Source organism: Mustelus asterias, chromosome 11 (genome assembly GCF_964213995.1).
Source record: "Mustelus asterias chromosome 11, sMusAst1.hap1.1, whole genome shotgun sequence".
Lineage (NCBI taxonomy): Eukaryota > Metazoa > Chordata > Chondrichthyes > Carcharhiniformes > Triakidae > Mustelus > Mustelus asterias.
Genome location: NC_135811.1, coordinates 11,843,995 through 11,864,092, shown reverse-complemented (window position 1 = coordinate 11,864,092; position 20,098 = coordinate 11,843,995). Strand labels below are relative to the sequence as shown.

The window sequence follows — 20,098 nt, the reverse complement described above, 5'->3', positions numbered from 1 at the left end:
AACTGTAACTAGTGGAGTGCCACAGTAATTAGTCCTGGGGCCTCAACTCTTTGTGATCTGTATTCATGACTTGGATGAAGGGACTGACTGAATTGTAGCCAAATTTTGTCAGCAATCCAGGATAAAGCACCTAGCTTGATTGCCACCTTATCCACCACCACTTTAGACATTCACTCTATCCACCACTGATGCATAGTAGCAGCAGTGTGTACCACTACAAGGTGCACTGCAGCAACTCACCCAGATTCCTTTGGCAGCACCTTCCAAATCTGTGATCTCTATCACCTGGAAGGACACAGGCAGCAGATGCATGAGAACATCACCACCTGCCAGTTGCCCTTCAGGCCACATACACCGTCCTGACTTGGAAATGTATCACTGTTCCTTCACTGTCACTGAGTCAAAATCCTGTAATTCCCTTCCCATCTGCACTATGGGTGTGACTGCACACATGGACTGCAGTGGCTGAAGAAGGCAACTTGCCGCCACCTTTTCAAGGGCAATTGGTGATGGGCAACAAAAATGTTGGCCTAGCCAGCGTTGCCCATGTCCCCTGAAATAATTTTTTAAAAACTGTTGTTACACTGATAAGTAGGAAATCAAGTTGAGGAGGATACAAGAAATCTGCAAAGGGAACTGAAATGTTAAGTGTGGACAAAGATTTGGAGTATAATGTGAGAAAATTTAAGGTTGTCCACTTTGGCAGGAAGAATAAAAAATACAGAATATTATTTAAATTGAGAGACACTGCAGAATGCTGCAGTACAGAGGCATCTGGGTATCCTGATACTTGAATCACAAAAAGGAGCATGCACGTACAACAACTTATTAGGAAGACAAATTAGGAAGTCAGCCATTATTACAAGAGGGGTGGAATATACAAATAGGAAATGCTCTTGCTACAGCTGTACAGGGCATTGGTGAGAGCACACACCTAGAGTACAGTGTTCAGTTTTGGCCACCTTACATGAGGAGAGACATACTTGCATTGGAAGCAGTTCAGAGAAAGTTCACTGGACTGATTCCTGGAGTGAAGAGTTTGTCTTACGAGGAGAGGTTGAGCAGATTAGGCTTATACTTGTTGGAATTTAGAAGAATGAGAAGTGTTATTATTGCAACATAAGAGTCTGAGTGGGGCTTAAAAGGGTAGATGCTGGCAGGATGTTTGCCCTCATAGGGAAATCTGAAACTGTTTCAAAATAAAGGGTTTCCTATTTAAGATGGAGAAGAGGAGAAATTTCTTTTCTCGGGGTCGTTGGTCTTTGAAATTCCCTTCCCCAGAGAGTAATGGAGGCTGGGTCATTGAATATTTTCAAGGCTGAGTTGGACATACTTTTAATTGACAAGGTAGTCAAAGATTATAGGGGGCAGATAGGAAGGTGGAGTTAAGGCCATAATTAGATCAGCTGTGAGCTTATTGAATACAGTAAGAGTTTTAACAACACCAGGTTAAAGTCCAACAGGTTTATTTGGTAGTTATTTGGCAATGGCATTTGCTACCAAATAAACCTGTTGGATTTTACCTGGTGTTGTTAAAACTCTTACTGTGTTTACCCCAGTCCAACGCCGGCATCTCCACATCGAGCTTATTGAATGACAGAATGACCTACTTCTGCTCCTATTTCGTATATAAATGGGAGGTGAGGGATAAATGCAAATACCTGAGGATGGTTTTGTGATCATGGTGATGGCAGTAGAGAGGCTATAGGAAATGGAATGGGCATGCATAGGGAAATTAAATAGAGGAGGGAATTAGGGTGAATCCAAGTAAGATTCAAAATGCTGTTGATGAGGATTTGCTTAGTTGCAGAAGCTAAAGGGTATTTTTGGTGAGGGTAGAGTGGCAGTGAAATAGAACATTTTAAAGGAGAGGGGAAGAAGGTGGGGTGCTCCAAGGAAGGGAAAGTGCTAGAGGGATAGGATGAGAAATATAGTTGTGGTGACTTGGTGTTTAAGGGCCATACAATCACCATAGCTAGGTGAGGAGACTCATACAATACTATATCTTAAAATACAGTAAGTTCTCAAAGTTGCAGTTACTGAAAATCATGACTTTAAGTGAAACGAGTTGAAGTGAATCAAAAACAGAAAATGCTGGAAAATCAGGCAGGTCTGACAGCATCTGTGGAGAGAGAATAGAGCCAACGTTTCGAGTTTAAATGACCCTTCGTTAGTTCTGGTTAGCACTGCTGCTGCACAGCGCCAGGGACCCGGGTTCAATTCCGGCCTTGGGTAACTGGCTGTGTGGGGTTTGAACGTTCTCCCCGGTTCCCTCTGGGTGCTCCGCGGAGTTTCCTCCCACAGTCCAAAGTTGTGCAGCTTAGGAGATTAGGAGCCACGCTAAATTGCCCCTTAGTGTTCCAAGATATGTAGGTTAGATGAATTAGCCATGAGAAATGTGTGGGGTTACAGGGTCTGGCTAAAATATGTCAGAAAATCGGTGCAGACTCAATGGGCCAAATGGCTTCCCTTGCACTATAGGGATTCTATGAACAGAGGCTGGGAGTCGGCAAAGGAAGGAGGAAGAAGGACTGAGGATAAGGAAAACGTCATGTGGGCGGGCAGGTCACAGAAAAGGAAATCTGTGGCAAATGACATTAAAGTGAAACCAGCAATGTTAAACAGATATATTGACACAACTTTATTAACAACATTAAATGAGTCGAGGTTAAGCGGGAACCTACCTGTTCCTAGCGATTTCCTTGATAGTCCAGAAACCTATCCTGAATGTGTTCCATTAACCTGTACTCCACACTATTTGGGTTACATAGGCATGACAGACGATCTTTCCAGGTGAAATAATGAAACAAGAATAACATCTTGGACCATGTGTTTGATGGTCGCTTGCTGGATAGTGTGGCATTGGGTTTGAGCATTCACAAACTAGACCAGGTTGTCTAGGGCAAGTGGAATGGATGCAGAAGAACAAAGAAAATTACAGCACAGGAACAGGCCCTTCGGCCCTCCAAGCCTGCATCGACCATGCTGCCTGACTTAACTAAAACCCCCTACCCTTCCGGGGACCATATCCCTCTCTTCCCATCTCATTCATGTACTTGTCAAGACGCCCCTTAAAAGTCACTACCGTATCCGCTTCCACTACCTCCCCTGGCAACGAGTTCCAGGCACCCACCACTGTCTCTGTGTAAAAAATCTGCCTCGTACATCTCTTTTAAAACTTGCCCCTTGCACTTTAAACCTATGCCCCCTAGTAATTGACTCTTCCACCCTGGGAAAATGCTTCTGACTATCCACTCTGTCCATGCCTCTCATAATCCTGTAGACTTCTATCAGGTCTCCCCTCAACCTCCGTCGCTCCAGTGAGAACAAACCAAGTTTCTCCAACCTCTCCTCATAGCTAATGTCCTCCATACCAGGCAACATCCTGGTAAATCTTTTCTGTACCCTCTCCAAAGCCTCCACATCCTTCTGGTAGTGTGACGACTAGAATTGAACACTATATTCCAAGTGCGGCCTCACTAAGGTTCTATAAAGCGCCAACATGACTTGCCAATTTTTAAACTCAGTACCCCGGCCGATGAAGGCAAGCATGCCGTATGCCTTCTTGACTACCTTCTCCAGCTGCATTGCCACTTTCAGTGACCTGTGTACCTGTACACCCAGATCCCTTTGCCTATCAATACTCCTAAGGGTTCTGCCATTTACTGTATAGTGGCAGTGTGGCAGAAGTGGCAGTGTATCGGCTGGCATTTCAGGAGAGTTTGTCCAGTGGAATCTGTTGGCCATTGAGTGGATAGTTCACACCAAAATGTCCAAGATTGATCCTTCAGTCCAGTAGAGATACATATTGTCCTCGAGTGCTGGTCATGCACTTTAGCAGATCTAGCAGACCAGCAAAGTGAATCCTGGGCACTGAAAATAGTGGAATATAGTAGAGTCAAGTGCAGTACAAAAAAGTAGGGGAGAAGCAAAATGGGACTTAGAACAGTTAAGAGGGTATGTATTAAGCTTAGAACATGAAAATTCATACATTTTAGGTGTGCAAAAACAAGTAAAAGTGTAATTAAAGAGATTTTATTCAATTAAATAGAAGAGGAAAGCTCATTAAGGTATAGGTGAGGGGCTCCATTAGTATATTTCTTCTATTCTCATAAAATAATGACTTAATAGGAATAAAAGGGAACCAGGAGATGTACAGTTACATGATTAGAAGAACTTTTATGACTTGAGGATAAGGAAAAAGGTAATGCTAACCTATAAATCCGTGATTAGCTCTGAACGTGGGTGCCATACTTCGGGAAATATGTCAAGATATTGGAAGAGATCTAGTAGTGTGATAACTGGAATAGAAAGGCTTTGGGGAGACTAGAGAGTTTGAGCACTTTTCACTAGGTTGAGATCTGATGGATATTTACAATTATGAATGGTTCTAAAGTAAATGGGGGAATAAACTATCTCCAGTGATTAGAGTTGATAATTAAAGGGTAATTTAAGATTGTCATCAAAACAACAAAATGAAAGTTTAAGAAACTTCTTCATGCCCTACCAGAAACTGCAATAAAACAGCTAGAAGATTTGGTTTGAGAAGTGAGGTGGATAAATATTTGAAAATAAAAAATTAAAAGAAACAGGCTGGAGAATGGGACCAAGAGTAGTTGTTAAGTGCTGGCACAGGTGTGGTGAAATGGTACCTTTTGTGCTTTAAAATTATTTTTTGAGTGACCCTGTTACAAAGTATGCCACATTGATTACAGGGCCACTTGCATTGTATGCAAGAAAATTGAATTAAATGCCATGGATGGTCTGCATTGATTTTCAATGCAGCAACACATTAAGAAAAGAAAGACTTGTATTTATAAAGTGCCATTCACAACCATAGGATGTCTTTTGTTAATTAAGTAATTTTGAAGTGCAGCCACTGTTGTAATGCAGGGAAACTGGCAAACTATTTTCCTGAACTACCTCTGTCCACCAGACCTCTTCTGCAAGTATTTTGTCCCTGGCATGCTTTGGCTCCATGCCCTCAAAATCTTAAATTTAAATCTTAAAAAATAATCTTTAAATTTCTACTTAGCTTTGTCTTATCCTACCTCTGCAACCTTTATGGAACTTTATATCCCTTCCCCTTAAACATTCTGTTCCTTTGATTTGACTTCTTGTGCACACTCCGTGACTTCATCAACACCACTGGCAGTATAATTTTCCAATTCTTGGATCATACTCTCAGAAAGTTCCTCTTTATCTTTTCACTCCTTTGGAAAACTTCCTCACAATTTATTTCATTGATCAAATTTTTGAACACTCCACTTCTGGATTTTTGTGTATTTTCCATATGCCTTTCTCGGAAGCACTTTTGAACTTGACATGCACTATATAAATAGCTGTTGTTGCTAGATTGTTGTAGGATGTTCTTTCACTATGTTGATCTCATTATCTTTGGAGTAGAGGGCTGCCTGGAAAAGATGCTTACGTCAAGGGAGGAAATTCAAGGCGTAGATCAATTCTCATTACTCTTACATACCCCCTAGTGGCTGCAAAGCAACATCAGCCAAGTACAGGCAATAGATTACTTATTTGTTCTTTTAGATTTTTTCTATGAGAAACCTTCCCTAAAACAATTTTTTTGAAAGGTTTAAATTGAAATATAAGAATTGGAGAAAAAAAAGGCAGTGTGCTCTAACAAGATGTAACATGCCACTTTAAATTGTGGCTCCCAAACAAATTCCAAATAAAAATGTATTTTGTGAACACTTTCTTATTCAGGTAGCATTTTAGAACCAGCTTCTCTTAGCTGCTTATGAGCCACTGCGTTCTATATTGCTCCCTTTTTCAAATCAAAACGAGGGCCAGAGAATGCTGCTGAAAGCTGCAGCTATTAAACTTTCTGGTGATGAAAAATTACTCTCTTCTAGCTACAATCCATGCATCAGACATCCTTTTGAGGTTGACTATCCTACATTATGGGTAATTCTGCATTATAGACATATGGCTTCGAGAAACTCATTTTGTATAGCACCCATGCAATTTTCCAAGAAAGGTGGCATTTACCCCATTAGTTTGGACAGAATCCAATTCCAGATTCCAGTTGGTGTTCTGTGCCTTTATTCACTTAGCTCAACAGTTCCACTTGCCTGAATATCAATGGGTGTGTGCTCCAAAACACTTAATATATCCTGAATGGGGAAGCTGTCTTGGGAAACCAGTAAGTATGGGAAGAATGTAGACTTGATGATTGACTGAGTGTGGCCTTGAGTAAGTTACCACATGATTATTGTGAGCTTAATAAAAGAAGATACTTGTTCAAAAAAATTGCAGGAATTGGTTATCTGAACTTCCAATGACCTAAAGCAATTTTCTAATTTTTGAATTTGCATCAACTTGAATATCTTTTGAAGTCCTGTAAGAAATATTATCTGAGCTGGCGAATTGTAATTTGGCTGAAACTAGTCAAATGTTTGCTCACAAAACATTTTGGGCCTGATCCTCCACAGAGTGGCAATCAGAGTTGGATTGCCACTCCACTCCTAGCTTCTTACCTTGAAATCCAGGCGATCCTTTCTCACCCAGCCTTCTGACACAGGTGATGCAAGAATTGCGTAGGGCAATGTGCTCCTGTGGCCATCAGTTGAGGGCTGGAAAGTCAGAGGTAAGAAAGCTACACCCATTTTTTCAATGGCTCTAACTGTCCTAAAGCAGGTAGGTTTAAAGACCCAGACACTTTCAGGCCAGGAAGAAGGTAGGTTTGTGAGGTAAGTGAGTAGGATTGGGGAGGGGTGAGGGCAGATGGTCAGTGGAAAGAGGGGGATGTTAGGAGTTGAGTGGTCAGTAGGAGGGTGGTGTCATTTATTGGTGGATGGGTTTGGGTGGTCGTAATGGGGTGCTCAGGGTGTTAGATGTTCAGGGGAGTCCTCTGGGTTTGGGAGGGGGAGAGGAGGTGGGGCGTGGACTATCGCCGCTCCCCCGCAAGAGTTAGAAGCAATTTTAATTCTTCCAACTTTTCCTGGGGAACTATTACCAACTATTTGGAACCATCCAAAATTTGCATTTTTCATTGTACTTTTGGATGGTTTTGATTGCAATGCAATTGTGCAATGATAGTTTTAACTTTCTAGACAATCCATACCTGGGGATTCCGTAGGGGGAACTCCCTAATGCATCTTTAGGGTACGATCCCCTGGAAGCTCAGAAGTTACAGGTCATTTTTGTACGGTACATTTGCCAGCCAAGCTTTGGCTTTCTGAATGTTAAGAGGTCATATTTTTCAACAGACTAATCAAATGAAGTCTTTGCATGAGCTCCTTTCCTCTTAAATGTTTGTTTTTGTTTGCTTAAAGCTTTCAAAGTTCATTTTTCCTTGAGGTTTTTGTATGGCCTCTCAGTAAAGAACTTAAGTGCTTGAGGAATGAATATTTTTATTATTTTACTCAGTTGGTTTTATTTTCTTAAAAACCCACCTTTTTTGGATATATTTGTTGGTACGTTTCCCCAGTTATTTGTAAGTCCTCATTGGATTTTCAGGTTCGCTAGTGTTGCTTCCTTGATGTCTTCAGGCTTGGATGATCACTGAACTTTCTGGCCTTGAATGTAGCAACTTGCTGACTGGGTAAATAGATTATCTTGACTGAGTGATTCTCTCATGAGTTCAGAGAGTAGAAATGGCAGATTTCTATGAAGCGAGCAAAAATTGCATTAAATTGCAAATTGCTTTTTTAAAAAAATAACTGAAGGGGAGAAGTTACTTCATCTACTTTTCCTTTTAAGTTTGTATTAATTATTGCTGCATGTTTTCCTCCAATTTGATTGCCAGTGAATTTCAAAAGGTGTTTTGATTAAAAATGTTTACCATGATGATACTAATATTTTGATGATAAAGACTATTGATAATAAAGACAATTGATAATACTCCATATTAAAGGAGTCAGGTGTCGAGTATTCTCATCTGGCTCTTAAAATTTGCTTCTTAAAATGCTGGCTAAGTATTAGCTTTGCTACTAAATTACTAAAATTTATTATGAACTGCTACCATTGTTAAACTGTTACTCAAGTGCAATTATTTAGATTGGGGCACTCACACTTGTTGCACTAAGAATCTTTGCTGCACATTGTATTTGTATTACAACAGTATAATTCCTAAATATGTCAAATGGTACAATGATACAGTAATATTCTAGTTTAAAATATAAATAAAATATCAAAATGTGCCAACAAATGCAATTTTGCAAATTCCTCCAATTAAACATGGAGACGATCAAAGCCGTTGGCTTGAATTTTCTGGCCGTTCATGCACTCACACTGCGGGTTTCACCACAGCGAGGAGTGCATTCAATGGGAACTCCATTGACAATAGCGGAACCACAAAATCCCATCAACGGTGATAATATTATATAATAATCAATACGGTCAATGGTGGGCTGCTGTTGACGCGAAACACATGGCTGATTGTGCATGGTCTGGCCTCAATACGACTCCAATCCTATACCAACATCACTGATTCATAACTGCTCTTCAAAGCACCAGTTGTACAAGGGCAACTCAGGATGGGCAGTATATGCTTTGCCGACATCTCATGAATAAATGAAGAAAATAAAAACTCCATTGTATAAAACTAGCTGCCTCCCTCTGAAACCTTTTATATTCCACGACATTGACTTTAAGTGAGACCAGTACCATGTAACATAGCATTCTGTAAATTAAGTTGTTTAGTAATCTTCTTGTCTTGATATAACTAAGAACAAAGAACAATACAGCACAGGAACAGGCCCTTCGGCCCTCCAAGCCCACGCCGCTCCCTGGTCCAAACTAGACCATTCTTTTGTATCCCTCCATTCCCACTCCATTCATATGGCTGTCTAGATAAGTCTTAAACGTTCCGAGTGTGTCCGCCTCCACCACCTTGCCTGGCAGCGCATTCCAGGCCCCCACCACCCTCTGTGTAAAATATGTCCTTCTGATATCGGTGTTAAACCCCCCCCCCCCCCCTTCACCTTGAACCTATGACCCCTCGTGAACGTCACCACCGACCTGGGGAAAAGCTTCCCACTGTTCACCCTATCTATGCCTTTCATAATTTTATACACCTCTATTAAGTCTCCCCTCATCCTCCGTCTTTCCAGGGAGAACAACCCCAGTTTACCCAATCTCTCCTCATAACTAAGCCCCTCCATACCAGGCAACATCCTAGTAAACCTCCTCTGTACTCTGTCCAAAGCCTCCACGTCCTTCTGGTAGTGTGACGACCAGAACTGGACGCAGTATTCCAAATGCGGCCGAACCAACGTTCTATACATCTGCAACATCAGACCCCAACTGTTATACTCTATGCCCCGTCCTATAAAGGCAAGCATGCCATATGCCTTCACCACCTTCTCCACCTGTGACGTCACCTTCAAGGATCTGTGGACTTGCACACCCAGGTCCCTCTGCGTATCTACACCCTTTATGGTTCTGCCATTTATCGTATAGCTCCTCCCTACATTATTTCTACCAAAATGCATCACTTCGCATTTATCAGGATTGAACTCCATCTGCCATTTCTTTGTCCAAATTTCCAGCCTATCTATATCCTTCTGTAGCTTCTGACAATGCTCCTCACTATCTGCAAGTCCTGCCAATTTTGTGTCGTCCGCAAACTTACTGATCACCCCAGTTACACCTTCTTCCAGATCATTTATATAAATCACAAACAGCAGAGGTCCCAATACAGAGCCCTGCGGAACACCACTAGTATTCGCATACCAACCATTATTCATGTAAATTGAGTTTGTGTCTTTATATGCTCTGTTTGTGAACAGAATTCCCACTCGCCTGAAGAAGGGGCTTGCAGCTCCGAAAGCTTGTGTGGCTTTTGCTACCAAATAAACCTGTTGGACTTTAACCTGGTGTTGTTAAACTTCTTACTGTGTTTACCCCAGTCCAACGCCGGCATCTCCACATCATGAACACCACTAGTCACAGGCCTCCAGCCGGAAAAAGACCCTTCCACTACCACCCTCTATCTTCTGTGACCAAGCCAGTTCTCCACCCATCTAGCCACCTCCCCCTTTATCCCATGAGATCCAACCTTTTTCACCAGCCTACCATGAGGGACTTTGTCAAACGCTTTACTGAAGTCCATATAGACGACATCCACGGCCCTTCCCTCGTCAACCATTCTGGTCACTTCTTCAAAAGACTCCACCAGGTTAGTGAGGCATGACCTCCCTCTCACAAAACCATGCTGACTATCGTTAATGAGTTTATTCCTTGCTAAATGCGCATACATCCTATCTCTAAGAATCTTCTCCAACAACTTCCCCACCACGGACGTCAAGCTCACCGGCCTATAATTACCCTATAATTACTATAATTATAAGAGATTGACTTCAGTACACATGACATTTACAGACTGTGGTGAGCACAAAAGAAGGCTGTTCAGCCCATTGTGTCTCTGCTAGTTCTCCAAAGGAGCAATTTACCTAGTGTCACTCCCCTGCGCATTCATTCTTTTTAGATAATACTCCAATTCCCCCTCAAATGCATTTATTGAACCATACTCACAGCCAATGCATTCCAGATCCCAACTACTCACTGCATTGCTTCTTTTGCTGACCACCTTATATTTGTGCCCTCTTGTTCTTGAATAGTTTTTCCCTATCTATACTGTCTAGATACCTCATGATTTCGTAAGTCTCTATCAACCTCCTCTTCTCCAAAACAGTTCCAACCTCTCTTTGTAATTGAAGTTCCTCCTCCCTGGAAACATTTTTGTGAATCTTTTCTGCATTCTCTCTCATGCCTTCGCATCTTTCTTAAAGTGTGACACCCCAGACTAAGCGCAGTACTCCAGTTGAGGTTGGACCAGTGTTTCATACAAGCTTAACATAACCTCCTTGCTTTTGTACTATATGCCCCTGTTAACAAAGTTTAGGATGCTGTATGCTTTGTTAATCATTCTTTGGACCTGTCCTATGCCTTCAGTGGCATACACACATATGCACCCTGGCGCTTCTGCTCCTTTGAGTAACTTCACATTTCTCTGCATTAAATTTAACTTGTCACTTTTCTGCATATTCCATCAACCTATGTACTTTTGAAGTTCTATACTACCCTCCATACTGTTCGCAATGCTTCCAAGTTTAGGATCATCCACAAATTTTGAAATTGTGCCCTGTACACCAAATTCTAGTCATTAATGTATATCAGGAAGAGCAAGGACTATATATGATTCATATGGCGACTAACTAATATTGTGGATTAGATGTATATTATAATCAAACATGAAAATGTTAGTATTCTGAAACTTTGACAAATATTGATTGTCACAATTTAAGATCATGCTGCATTTGGTTTATCCATTACCCTGAGAATTCCAACCTTAGCACTTCTCATTTATTGAACTTTAAAGTAATCTCTAAACTATGCAGAATTTTGAAAGGATGGGGATGTCGGTGTGTGTGGTTCAGGTTATATTATTTATTTGTGAACGCAGTTTATTGGGAAGGGAGATTGAGAATATATTAAAATATTTGTTTTAAAAGTTGTAGAGAAAGAAATTTGACGTGCTGGAGGTGAGGGTGCCTCAGAAATCTGTAGAAATATATTGCTCTCAATTTCCTTAAAAGCTTTTTGATATACTAATGACCTCAATTAACCTCAAGTGAAATGAGAACTTCTCCCACAAATTGTTGCTGGATGTTGAAGCATTTAAAAAATTTTTTTACTTGTGTTAGATATATATGGCAGTATATGTACCTAATGGTGTCTTGGAATTTACCATACACTCAACATTTCATTTAACAGTTCTGTAAAGTAAATATTGCACTGCATGAACTATGTTTTTTTTTATCCTTTTCCTTTCTTTCTTCCAGGATTTATGGCTATCTAAGTTCAAATAATATTAAGAACAAAATTAGGAAGTATTTTAATCCCTGGTAATGTTTTGGCAGTCAAATCTACAGAGCAAAGCCAAATTGAAAATACCAAGTCAGAAAGATCTCGGATCAAAGATTAATTCTGCCTGTGTATCTGAGTAGATTTGTTTTTAAATTATGATTGTGATATTTTTGGTACAAATCTACCCATAATTTCTCCATAGACTAGTGCAATCAGTGGGCCATTTCCAGAGCAAGCAGACTGAAAGGTAAGAATATAATGCATAGTTCATCTTACCCCTTCCCAGTCTCTATGGGTTTGTGAAGCCCAGATTGTACTTCTATAAGAATTCCTGTCTCTTGTGACTGTATAAATCCTAGCTAAAATGAATTCTACTAAATTGAGAATTTTCAAATCTGTTTTTTGTAGGGCACATGTACGTCCTTGTAAGAATGCAACATTACTAAGCTGATAAGGAACACATTTTAAAATTATTATGTAGTATTTTTATATTTTTCATAGATTATGATTATTAGCCGCAAAGTTGAATTAGAAATAGCAAAATGCTAGCTAATCTATCACATCATACGTTACTGCAGTTGACAAGTCGGCACATTGAATTCACTTGTATTTTTGGTGCAGTCAGTGTTTCATTGGTTCTGTTTGCAAAATTGGATTTCTTGCTATATAGTTTGTGCTCATTCTGTAAATGCCATCTGACTGATGACAGCTTCTTAGAAATAATTTGAATAGACTTTTCGTGAAATACAATAGTGGCTATTTATCCACAGCACATGAATACCATATGAAGTTGCTAATACTTGCTGTATAATTGTATATTTAGGTTAGGAATACAAACTGTTTCCATACCATTTTTTTTTTAAATTGCCAAGTATGATGTTTGCTTTATTATTTCATTGTTTTAAGTTTAAGTTTATTTATTAGTGTCACAAGTAGGCTTACATTTACATTGCATTGAAGTTACTGTGAAAATCCCCTCGTCATCACACTCCGGCACCTGTTCGGGTACACTGAGGGAGAACTTAGCATGGCCGGGGATGGAAAGCTAAAATGATTGCTCTGAGCTAGAAATAAAAAATACTTGTTATAATTCAGTTGTTGTGGCACCCTTAGTTTTCTTTAACTGTTCCTTTATAACTTTGTGCGCGAATAAAGGTAAGTTCAGTATTTTTACAGCTGTTTTTAAACTTTGACTGATTTATGTTTTAATTTGCTAGTACTCAAGTGTATCACTGCAAGATTCCATCAGAGAAAGAAAAGATGTTTTGCAATGGAATCAAACAGACCAAGAATGTCCCTGTTTTGATTCCTGGTTTTCACTGAGTAAGCTGATAAGTAATTATAGAAATGGAATGCTGCACTTTACTCCGTTTCCATGGCTTAGGAAAGTGAATTGTAGTTTTTGTCAGGCTTAGTGCATTGGAAAATTAAGTGATGCTGCTACACCATCAGATAACCTGCAGCACTCCAACTGCATTCATATCTTGAGTGGCAACTTGAAGGAAATAGAATTGGGGAGAAAAAAAACTCTCTTCACTGGTCCTAATTATATGATGGCCTACTTCTATGTTTATTTCTTGTGTTCCTATGTTCGTATTTGTAACTGAGCTGAACGTATGAGATGAGACATTTCTTCATGTCTCTTTTTGAAGAGCAAGCTTGAAAATGTAATTTATTACCCGCAAAGTTGAATTAGAAATGTAGGGGACGATTCTCCCAAAAAGTGCTGAATTGGCGAGAAAACTGGTCTAGATCATGACTGTTTTTCAGAGCAACTTCAGACCCGAATCTCCCCATCTGTGCAATGCAGAGGTCCCATTCGTGAATATCATTAAAAACCCAGGGGGCGAGGCCTATTCACGCCAGAGTCTGACAGCTCCGGAACTCTGCGCATGCGCAGTGGCCCCGATCTGTCAGTCTCCCCGTTTGCTGGCCAGCCCAGGACTTCCACAGTGCTGTCGTGTGTCGTCCCCCCCCCCCCCCAGTGGCCCGATCGCGGCCCCCACCACAATTCCCGGGCCAGCCCTGACCCCTTTCCTCCGTCCCGGAGCGCCCCGATGTCCAGCCCCCCACACCCAGCAGTGGCAATATCCCCCCACCCTCCCCAGCCTGCCCTGATCGTTGACCTCTCTCCAGCCCAGACCGATCCCCATGCAGAGTGGCAGCAGGACCACCCCCCCTCCCCACCCCCCCCCCCCCCCCCCCCCCCCCCCCAAATTACCCCCTAGGTCCCAGCCACAATAGGCCCTGCCCACTTGGCACTGCCTGTTGTCCAATGGGCAGTGCCAAGGTGCCCCCGGAGCATGGGCACTTTGCCCCTTGGGCAGTGCCAGGTGGCACAGGCTGGCACTGTCAGGGTGCCCATGCCCAGGGGGCACCACTTTCCTGCCGTCCGACCCCCTGGGGGGGCCCCAATTGCCTCCCCCTTCACTCCGGCAGGGGGTCTTGCTAGTTCCCCAAAGTGGGGAGCTACTCTAAACCCTGCCGGAGTGAAATATTCCTGGTGGGATGGGAGATGCTATCGGGCTCGGCAAGGTCCGTGCCGGGCCCAATAATCACATGTAAAATCGATTTAAAATACATTTAAAAAAATATTTAAATCACTTGCCTCTCTTCCCACCAGTTTCCAGCGCGGTCCCGACTGCGACTGTTTTCCAGCTCTGGGAGACGTGCATGTGTTGGGAACGAATGCGCAAATCCCGCCAAATGGCCGGCATGCGCATTGCCCGACCCAACCTGGCAGAAAATTTGTGGGTTGCAATGGGAGAATCGCAACTGGTAATTTCAAGCTCACAACACAAGCCCAAATGATGTAGATTCATTTGGAACATAGACTTGATGCTGCATGTAAAGAAGTCACTTGTTTATTAATGCTATCCAATGTGTCCCACTTGTCCCTGACTGGCCCTGCAGTTTTTTTCCCATTAAGTATTTATCCTATTCCATGTTAAAAGTGGAAATTGAAGCAATTTCTACTGCCTTTTTAGGCAGTGCATTCCAGATCACAAATTGTTGTATAAAGAAGTTTCTTCATGTCACCTAGTTATTTTGTCTATCACCTTATATCTATGTCCTCTGGCTCCCGCACCCTCTGTCACAAGAAAACACCCCTATCAAAATCTCCTTTTAACTTTTATCTGCTGTAAGGAGAATAACCCCTGTTCTTCATCCCAGGACCATTCTAGTAATTCTTTTTTGCATTGTCTCTTAGGCCTTGACATTCCTCTAAAGTGTGGTGCCCAGAATTGAACACAATTCTCCAACTGAGGCTTAACCTATGTTTTACAGATTTTTAGCATAAATTTCTTGTTTTGGATTATGGTTTAAACTAAAGTTTTAAAGTATATTTTATTATGTCACAAGTAGGCTTACATTAACACTGAAATGAAGTTACTGTGAAAATCCCCTAGTCGCCACACTCCGGCGCCTGTTTGAGGGCACTGAGGGAGAATTTAGCATGGCCAATGCATCTAATCAGCACATCTTTCAGACTGTGGGAGGAAACTGGAGCACCTGGAGGAAACCCACACAGACACCGGGAGAACGTGCAGACTCCGAACAGACAGTGGCCCAAGCTGGGAATTGAACCCCGGCCCTGGTACTGTGAGGCAGCAGTGCTAACCAGTGTACCACCCCACTAGGGAGCCCTGCCCAAGAATGGCCCCAGTTGAATGTTCTTGGCTTGCCCTGTTCCCTTCTTCCAGATATAGGATAGCTCGAGTGGTGGTTTCTATTATTGTATGAAAACTTTCACAATGTGGATCAATGTTCAGCTGCTCCATAGTATGGTAGATTTCCATCTCAACATCCTGAGATGCTAAGTGTACTAAAATGTGGTTTTCCTTGCAATTTGTTTTCCCACATGGTATTCCCTCTGTTCTTCATTAATTCTTCTAATTTGTTACATTTTCAGTTACTAAGATACTTTAGAATCTAAAGCCAAGCAAAATCACCCATGCTGGAATTGGTAGTTCTCTGGAATTTTATGATATGAAAGAGGGATTTTGGTGTTTTCCTTATGTCCTGTATATGTTTTTCTTTTATGGAATGGAGTTTCAGGATTTTGATCCTGTGACAGCGAAAGAATGATGATATAGTTTTAGGTGAGGATCGTATGTGGTTTGGTAGGGAACTTTCAGGTGATGGTGTTCCCATGCACCTGTTAGAAGGTTTGGAAAATGCTGTTGCGCCTTGGTGAGGTGCTGCATTGCATCTTGTATATGGTATACACTTCTGCAACTGTGTGTTAGTAGTGGAGGGAATGGAGAGTGTTCAGTCGCACTTCTCACTTGTGCCTTGTAGATGATGGATAGACTTTGGGGAGTTTAGATGGTGATGAGTTCCTTGTGATAGCATTCCCAGCCTCTGACCTGCTCTTGTAGCCACAGTATTTATAAGGTGGGCCCAGTTCAGTTTCTGGTCAGTGGGAGCACCGAGGATGCTGACAGTGGGAGATTAAGCAAAGGTAATGCTGCTAAATGTCATGAGGAGATGGTCATTGTTCGACTCAAGTTTAGTTACTTTTTATTTGAATTAACAACAACAGGGTCCAAATAAGTCCTGTGATACCTGCTTCCATTCTGACAATTTAACAATTGCTGTTGTTACTTATCAGCCCTGAATTTGTCCAGATCTTGCTGCACGTGAACACACACTGCTTCAGATCTGAGGAGTCACAAATAGTACAAAACACTGCCTTCATCAATGAGCATCCTACTCTTGACTTTATGATGGGTCTGGAGTCAATGTTGGAGACTCGCAAGGCAACTTCCTCCCGTCTATATAGCAGTGTGCTGAAATATGTGCTGCATTTGCTGGATCTGCCAGGACTTATCCAGGGATGGTGATGGAGGTGTCTGACATATTGGCTGTGTAAGATATGGTGCCATGAGTATGGTTTATTTCAGGCTGTTACTTGTCTTGACTGTGGGGCAGTTCCCCCAATTTTGGCACAAGCCCACAGATGTAAGTAAAGAGGAGTTTGCAAGATTAATCAAGCATATAATAATTCTTAAAACAACTCAAAAATCTTGCTGACTGATGAAGTGAGTGGCTATAACTCCCAAATGTGGTAATCAATCACTGCTCAGATATCTTTTGATAAATAGAATTGTGTATTTGATGCACATGTCATTTGAGAAAATAGGCTTCATTTGTATTTTGTCTTCTAAAAGTAGCATGTATCATGGTGCATAATTTTAAGTCATGGTGGATCATGGTATTATCAGCATTTTTGCTACTTTTGCTTACCAAACTCAAGTAATTATTTATTACACCAGCAATAAATAAGCAAAGCAAATTTCTGCTCATTGATTTAATATGTTGATTTTCCTGGATACCATGGAAACAGAATCCACATGACTTACCTACTTATTTCCCCCTCAGCTCAATTACGAATGATATATGTAATGTTTCATAGATGTAGGGTGTTTCAATTCAAATTGACAGCATAATTAAAGTTTTGCAACTCTGGATTTTTACTCATTGGTGAATTTAACAATCAGCTAGGACACAGTATTTAATATGCTTTTATCTTCACTTTGCAGATCCTCGTTTCGAATATTGGTCCAGATACTATAACATTTACCAATGAGGCTCAGCATGTTTTAAATAATTTAATTGATTCTTGCTCTCTCTCCCTCCCCCAACTCTCACAAGGCTATTGTCTGCTTTCATGTGTATCTGATGTCTCCAGTACTACCTTTGATTGTCCTGCTATTGGACAGGAACCAGGTTGTGAATGAGCAAGACCAAAGTCATCCATTCAGCCTGAGCAGAACTATGTGTAGTTGCTAACTCAGTGCAACCTGAGGGTATTATAACCTCTGCGCTCCTTGACCCTGAGCTTTATTCCAAACTCTGCCAATCCGTCACCCAAAACATTGTCCTTCTCCAATCCTGCCTATCTTGCTGAACCGTACATGTATACCTTTGTCGCCCCTCAACACATTTTCCATGTTCGTCTTTACAGAACACCCAATCTCCACCTTGCATTTAAAATGTCCTACATTCAACTGTTATACTATAGGCCTCATTCATGTCAAATCGCTCAAACACATTTGTTCCTGTATCTTTGTTCCTGACTTCAAATCCATCCGTTCCATGTTTGTCTGCTCAAATTTTTAACTATCTCTCTCCCTCCCCCCCCCCCCCCCCCCCCCAATACACAAATCTGCCCAGGTTAGAACGAGAAATATCGGGCAAGGTTGCTGCTGTAAGTCCATACCCAGCTGAACCTGCTTAAACTACATGTTGGGGATAGAATTTATGTGGCTAATGCTTCTCGTACTCAAACAGCCTAGTGGTTCCAATGTCAAACACACAAATGTTCATTTGAGTCAGGTACCAGAGGAAATGGTTCTTTCAGAAGGAGCATAGGGAGAAAATAATAACAAGACCACAGACTTAAATAGGAAGGTATAGCAGTCAGTTTGTGGTAAAAGTAAATACACAATTCAATTTTTTAAATAGAATGTTTGGGACCAACTATTCTTGAGTGGAGCATTAGTGCCTCTTAAAAATAGTTACACGGGTTTTCAAAATGTGCACTATGAATGATTTATTTTAGACTTGCCTGACTCATTTTATTGCAATCCTGAATTCAACTTGCACATGCAGCTGATTTTTCATTTGCGCTTCTGCCTGAAAATTATAACAATCTTCCATAAAGAACAATATAATTAACTAAAAATTGAGTGCAATAAGTAACCTGCATACCATGTCTTCTCCCACTGTTATCTGTGTGGAAGAGATTATTCGGTTTAGGTTGGCAAATCAGTTGTTAAACTGAACAATTTTTGTTCTGCCCCGTCCTCTTTTTTGTTTTCCCCCCTCCACCCCTGTTTATGCAAAAATAGGAATAAGTTAATTCATGGATGACACTTCAAGCATTTAACACAGCATCTAAAGCACATTTTTGTATTTGAGTCATTGTGATATTCTACATAAACTTTCATAATCCAATTGATAGTTGGGTTGATTATTGATACTGATTCCAGACTCTAATTTCTGCAAATGTGAAAAGAGCCTGTTGGTAACAAGTGAGACTTTAGCTGAAAACTTTAGATTTGGTTTAGCGTAATTCGATCTAAAATACCTAGCAGAAAAATGTTACCCAAGAGACGTGAGAAATTTATGCATTTGTCACCATAATTATATCTCAGAATATGTGCTTTTTTTGGATAAAGTTTAATATTCATACACCACATTAAACAGTACAGTATTCTGTACTGCAGCTGCTCTTGGTGAGAACTTCTGGACAGAGCTTGGTTATATGGAGATGATATTCACAGTATTGTAGTCTACACACTTCTCATTTTAGTGAGTCATTGTTCCTGGCCGCCTACCACTGAATTCATGTCAAAACCCTGTAATTGACTCCATTCAAAGTGTAGACTTATAGCAGATTGAAATTAGTTTTTCATTTTTGTTTCTTTTTTAACTCAAAACCTTTCCATTGAAATTTAATTTGTTTCCCTGTTCTGTTTTCTAGGACTAGGAAAGATAGTTTGGAAAGTGAAAGTTCTGCTGCTATTGTTCCTCATGAATTGATCCGCACCAGGCAGCTGGAGAGTGTACATCTTAAATTCAACCAGGAATCTGGAACTCTTATTCCACTGTCACTGAGGTGAACAGTTTTATGAAAAATCTGAAATCCATAAAATGATACTTAATCTTATTTGATCTAGTAATGAGCAGGATCAAAGGAAATATCTGAATTAAACACGAGTAGTAAAATGCAAACAAAGTGTGCTGAAACATTAGTTCTCAATGTCAGCCATGCTGAGGCTCAAACAATGTATTTTCCCACAGGCTGGGAAAATTGGAGGACCACTCACTCTAATAACTATTTGTAGAGTAACTACGCAAAGATTTTTCAATTTGTTTGAACTCCGACAAGGTATGTTGCATAGGGACAGTCCAGCAACATAAAAGGGAAAGTTAATGGTATTTACAAGGCATAAGTGGGGAAAAAAGTCATGCTCAAGCACTGGAAGTGCACAGCAGATCATCATCTGAAAGAGATTAATGTTTCACTTTATGATCTTTTCTCACAACTCCCAACACATTATCTGTTCTTTTTCTGTTAGCTACCAATTTTGTTTTCCAGCATTTTTCATATTTATTTTTACAGGACAGTAATTAGACTAATATACTACTCCACAAAGTCACTAACACACATTCTATCTTTCAGTTAAACAATAGAGAATCCCTTTAATTAGTCTTAGTACTTCCTTTTATATAATGGATTAGAAGATTTATTGGT

General features: G+C 40.8%; 2 protein-coding genes across 7 annotated transcripts in view; one reads left to right on the top strand and one right to left on the bottom strand.

Annotated features, from left to right (window-relative positions):
• LOC144500377 (uncharacterized) overlaps nucleotides 1–20,098 on the bottom strand; it is a 417,466-nt gene that overhangs the window by 309,800 nt on the left and 87,568 nt on the right. The gene's annotated exons all lie outside the window — the stretch shown is intronic.
• sufu (suppressor of fused homolog (Drosophila)) overlaps nucleotides 1–20,098 on the top strand; it is a 138,385-nt gene that overhangs the window by 95,225 nt on the left and 23,062 nt on the right. For 3 of the 6 annotated variants that reach the window (XM_078223127.1, XM_078223132.1, XM_078223131.1), the window contains 2 exons: nucleotides 12,035–12,079; nucleotides 19,325–19,459. In XM_078223127.1, coding sequence (XP_078079253.1) covers nucleotides 12,035–12,079; nucleotides 19,325–19,459 — 180 coding nt within the window. The remainder of the gene's footprint in view (nucleotides 1–12,034; nucleotides 12,080–19,324; nucleotides 19,460–20,098) is intronic. The other 3 variants (XM_078223130.1, XM_078223133.1, XM_078223128.1) reach the window with 2 other exon arrangements.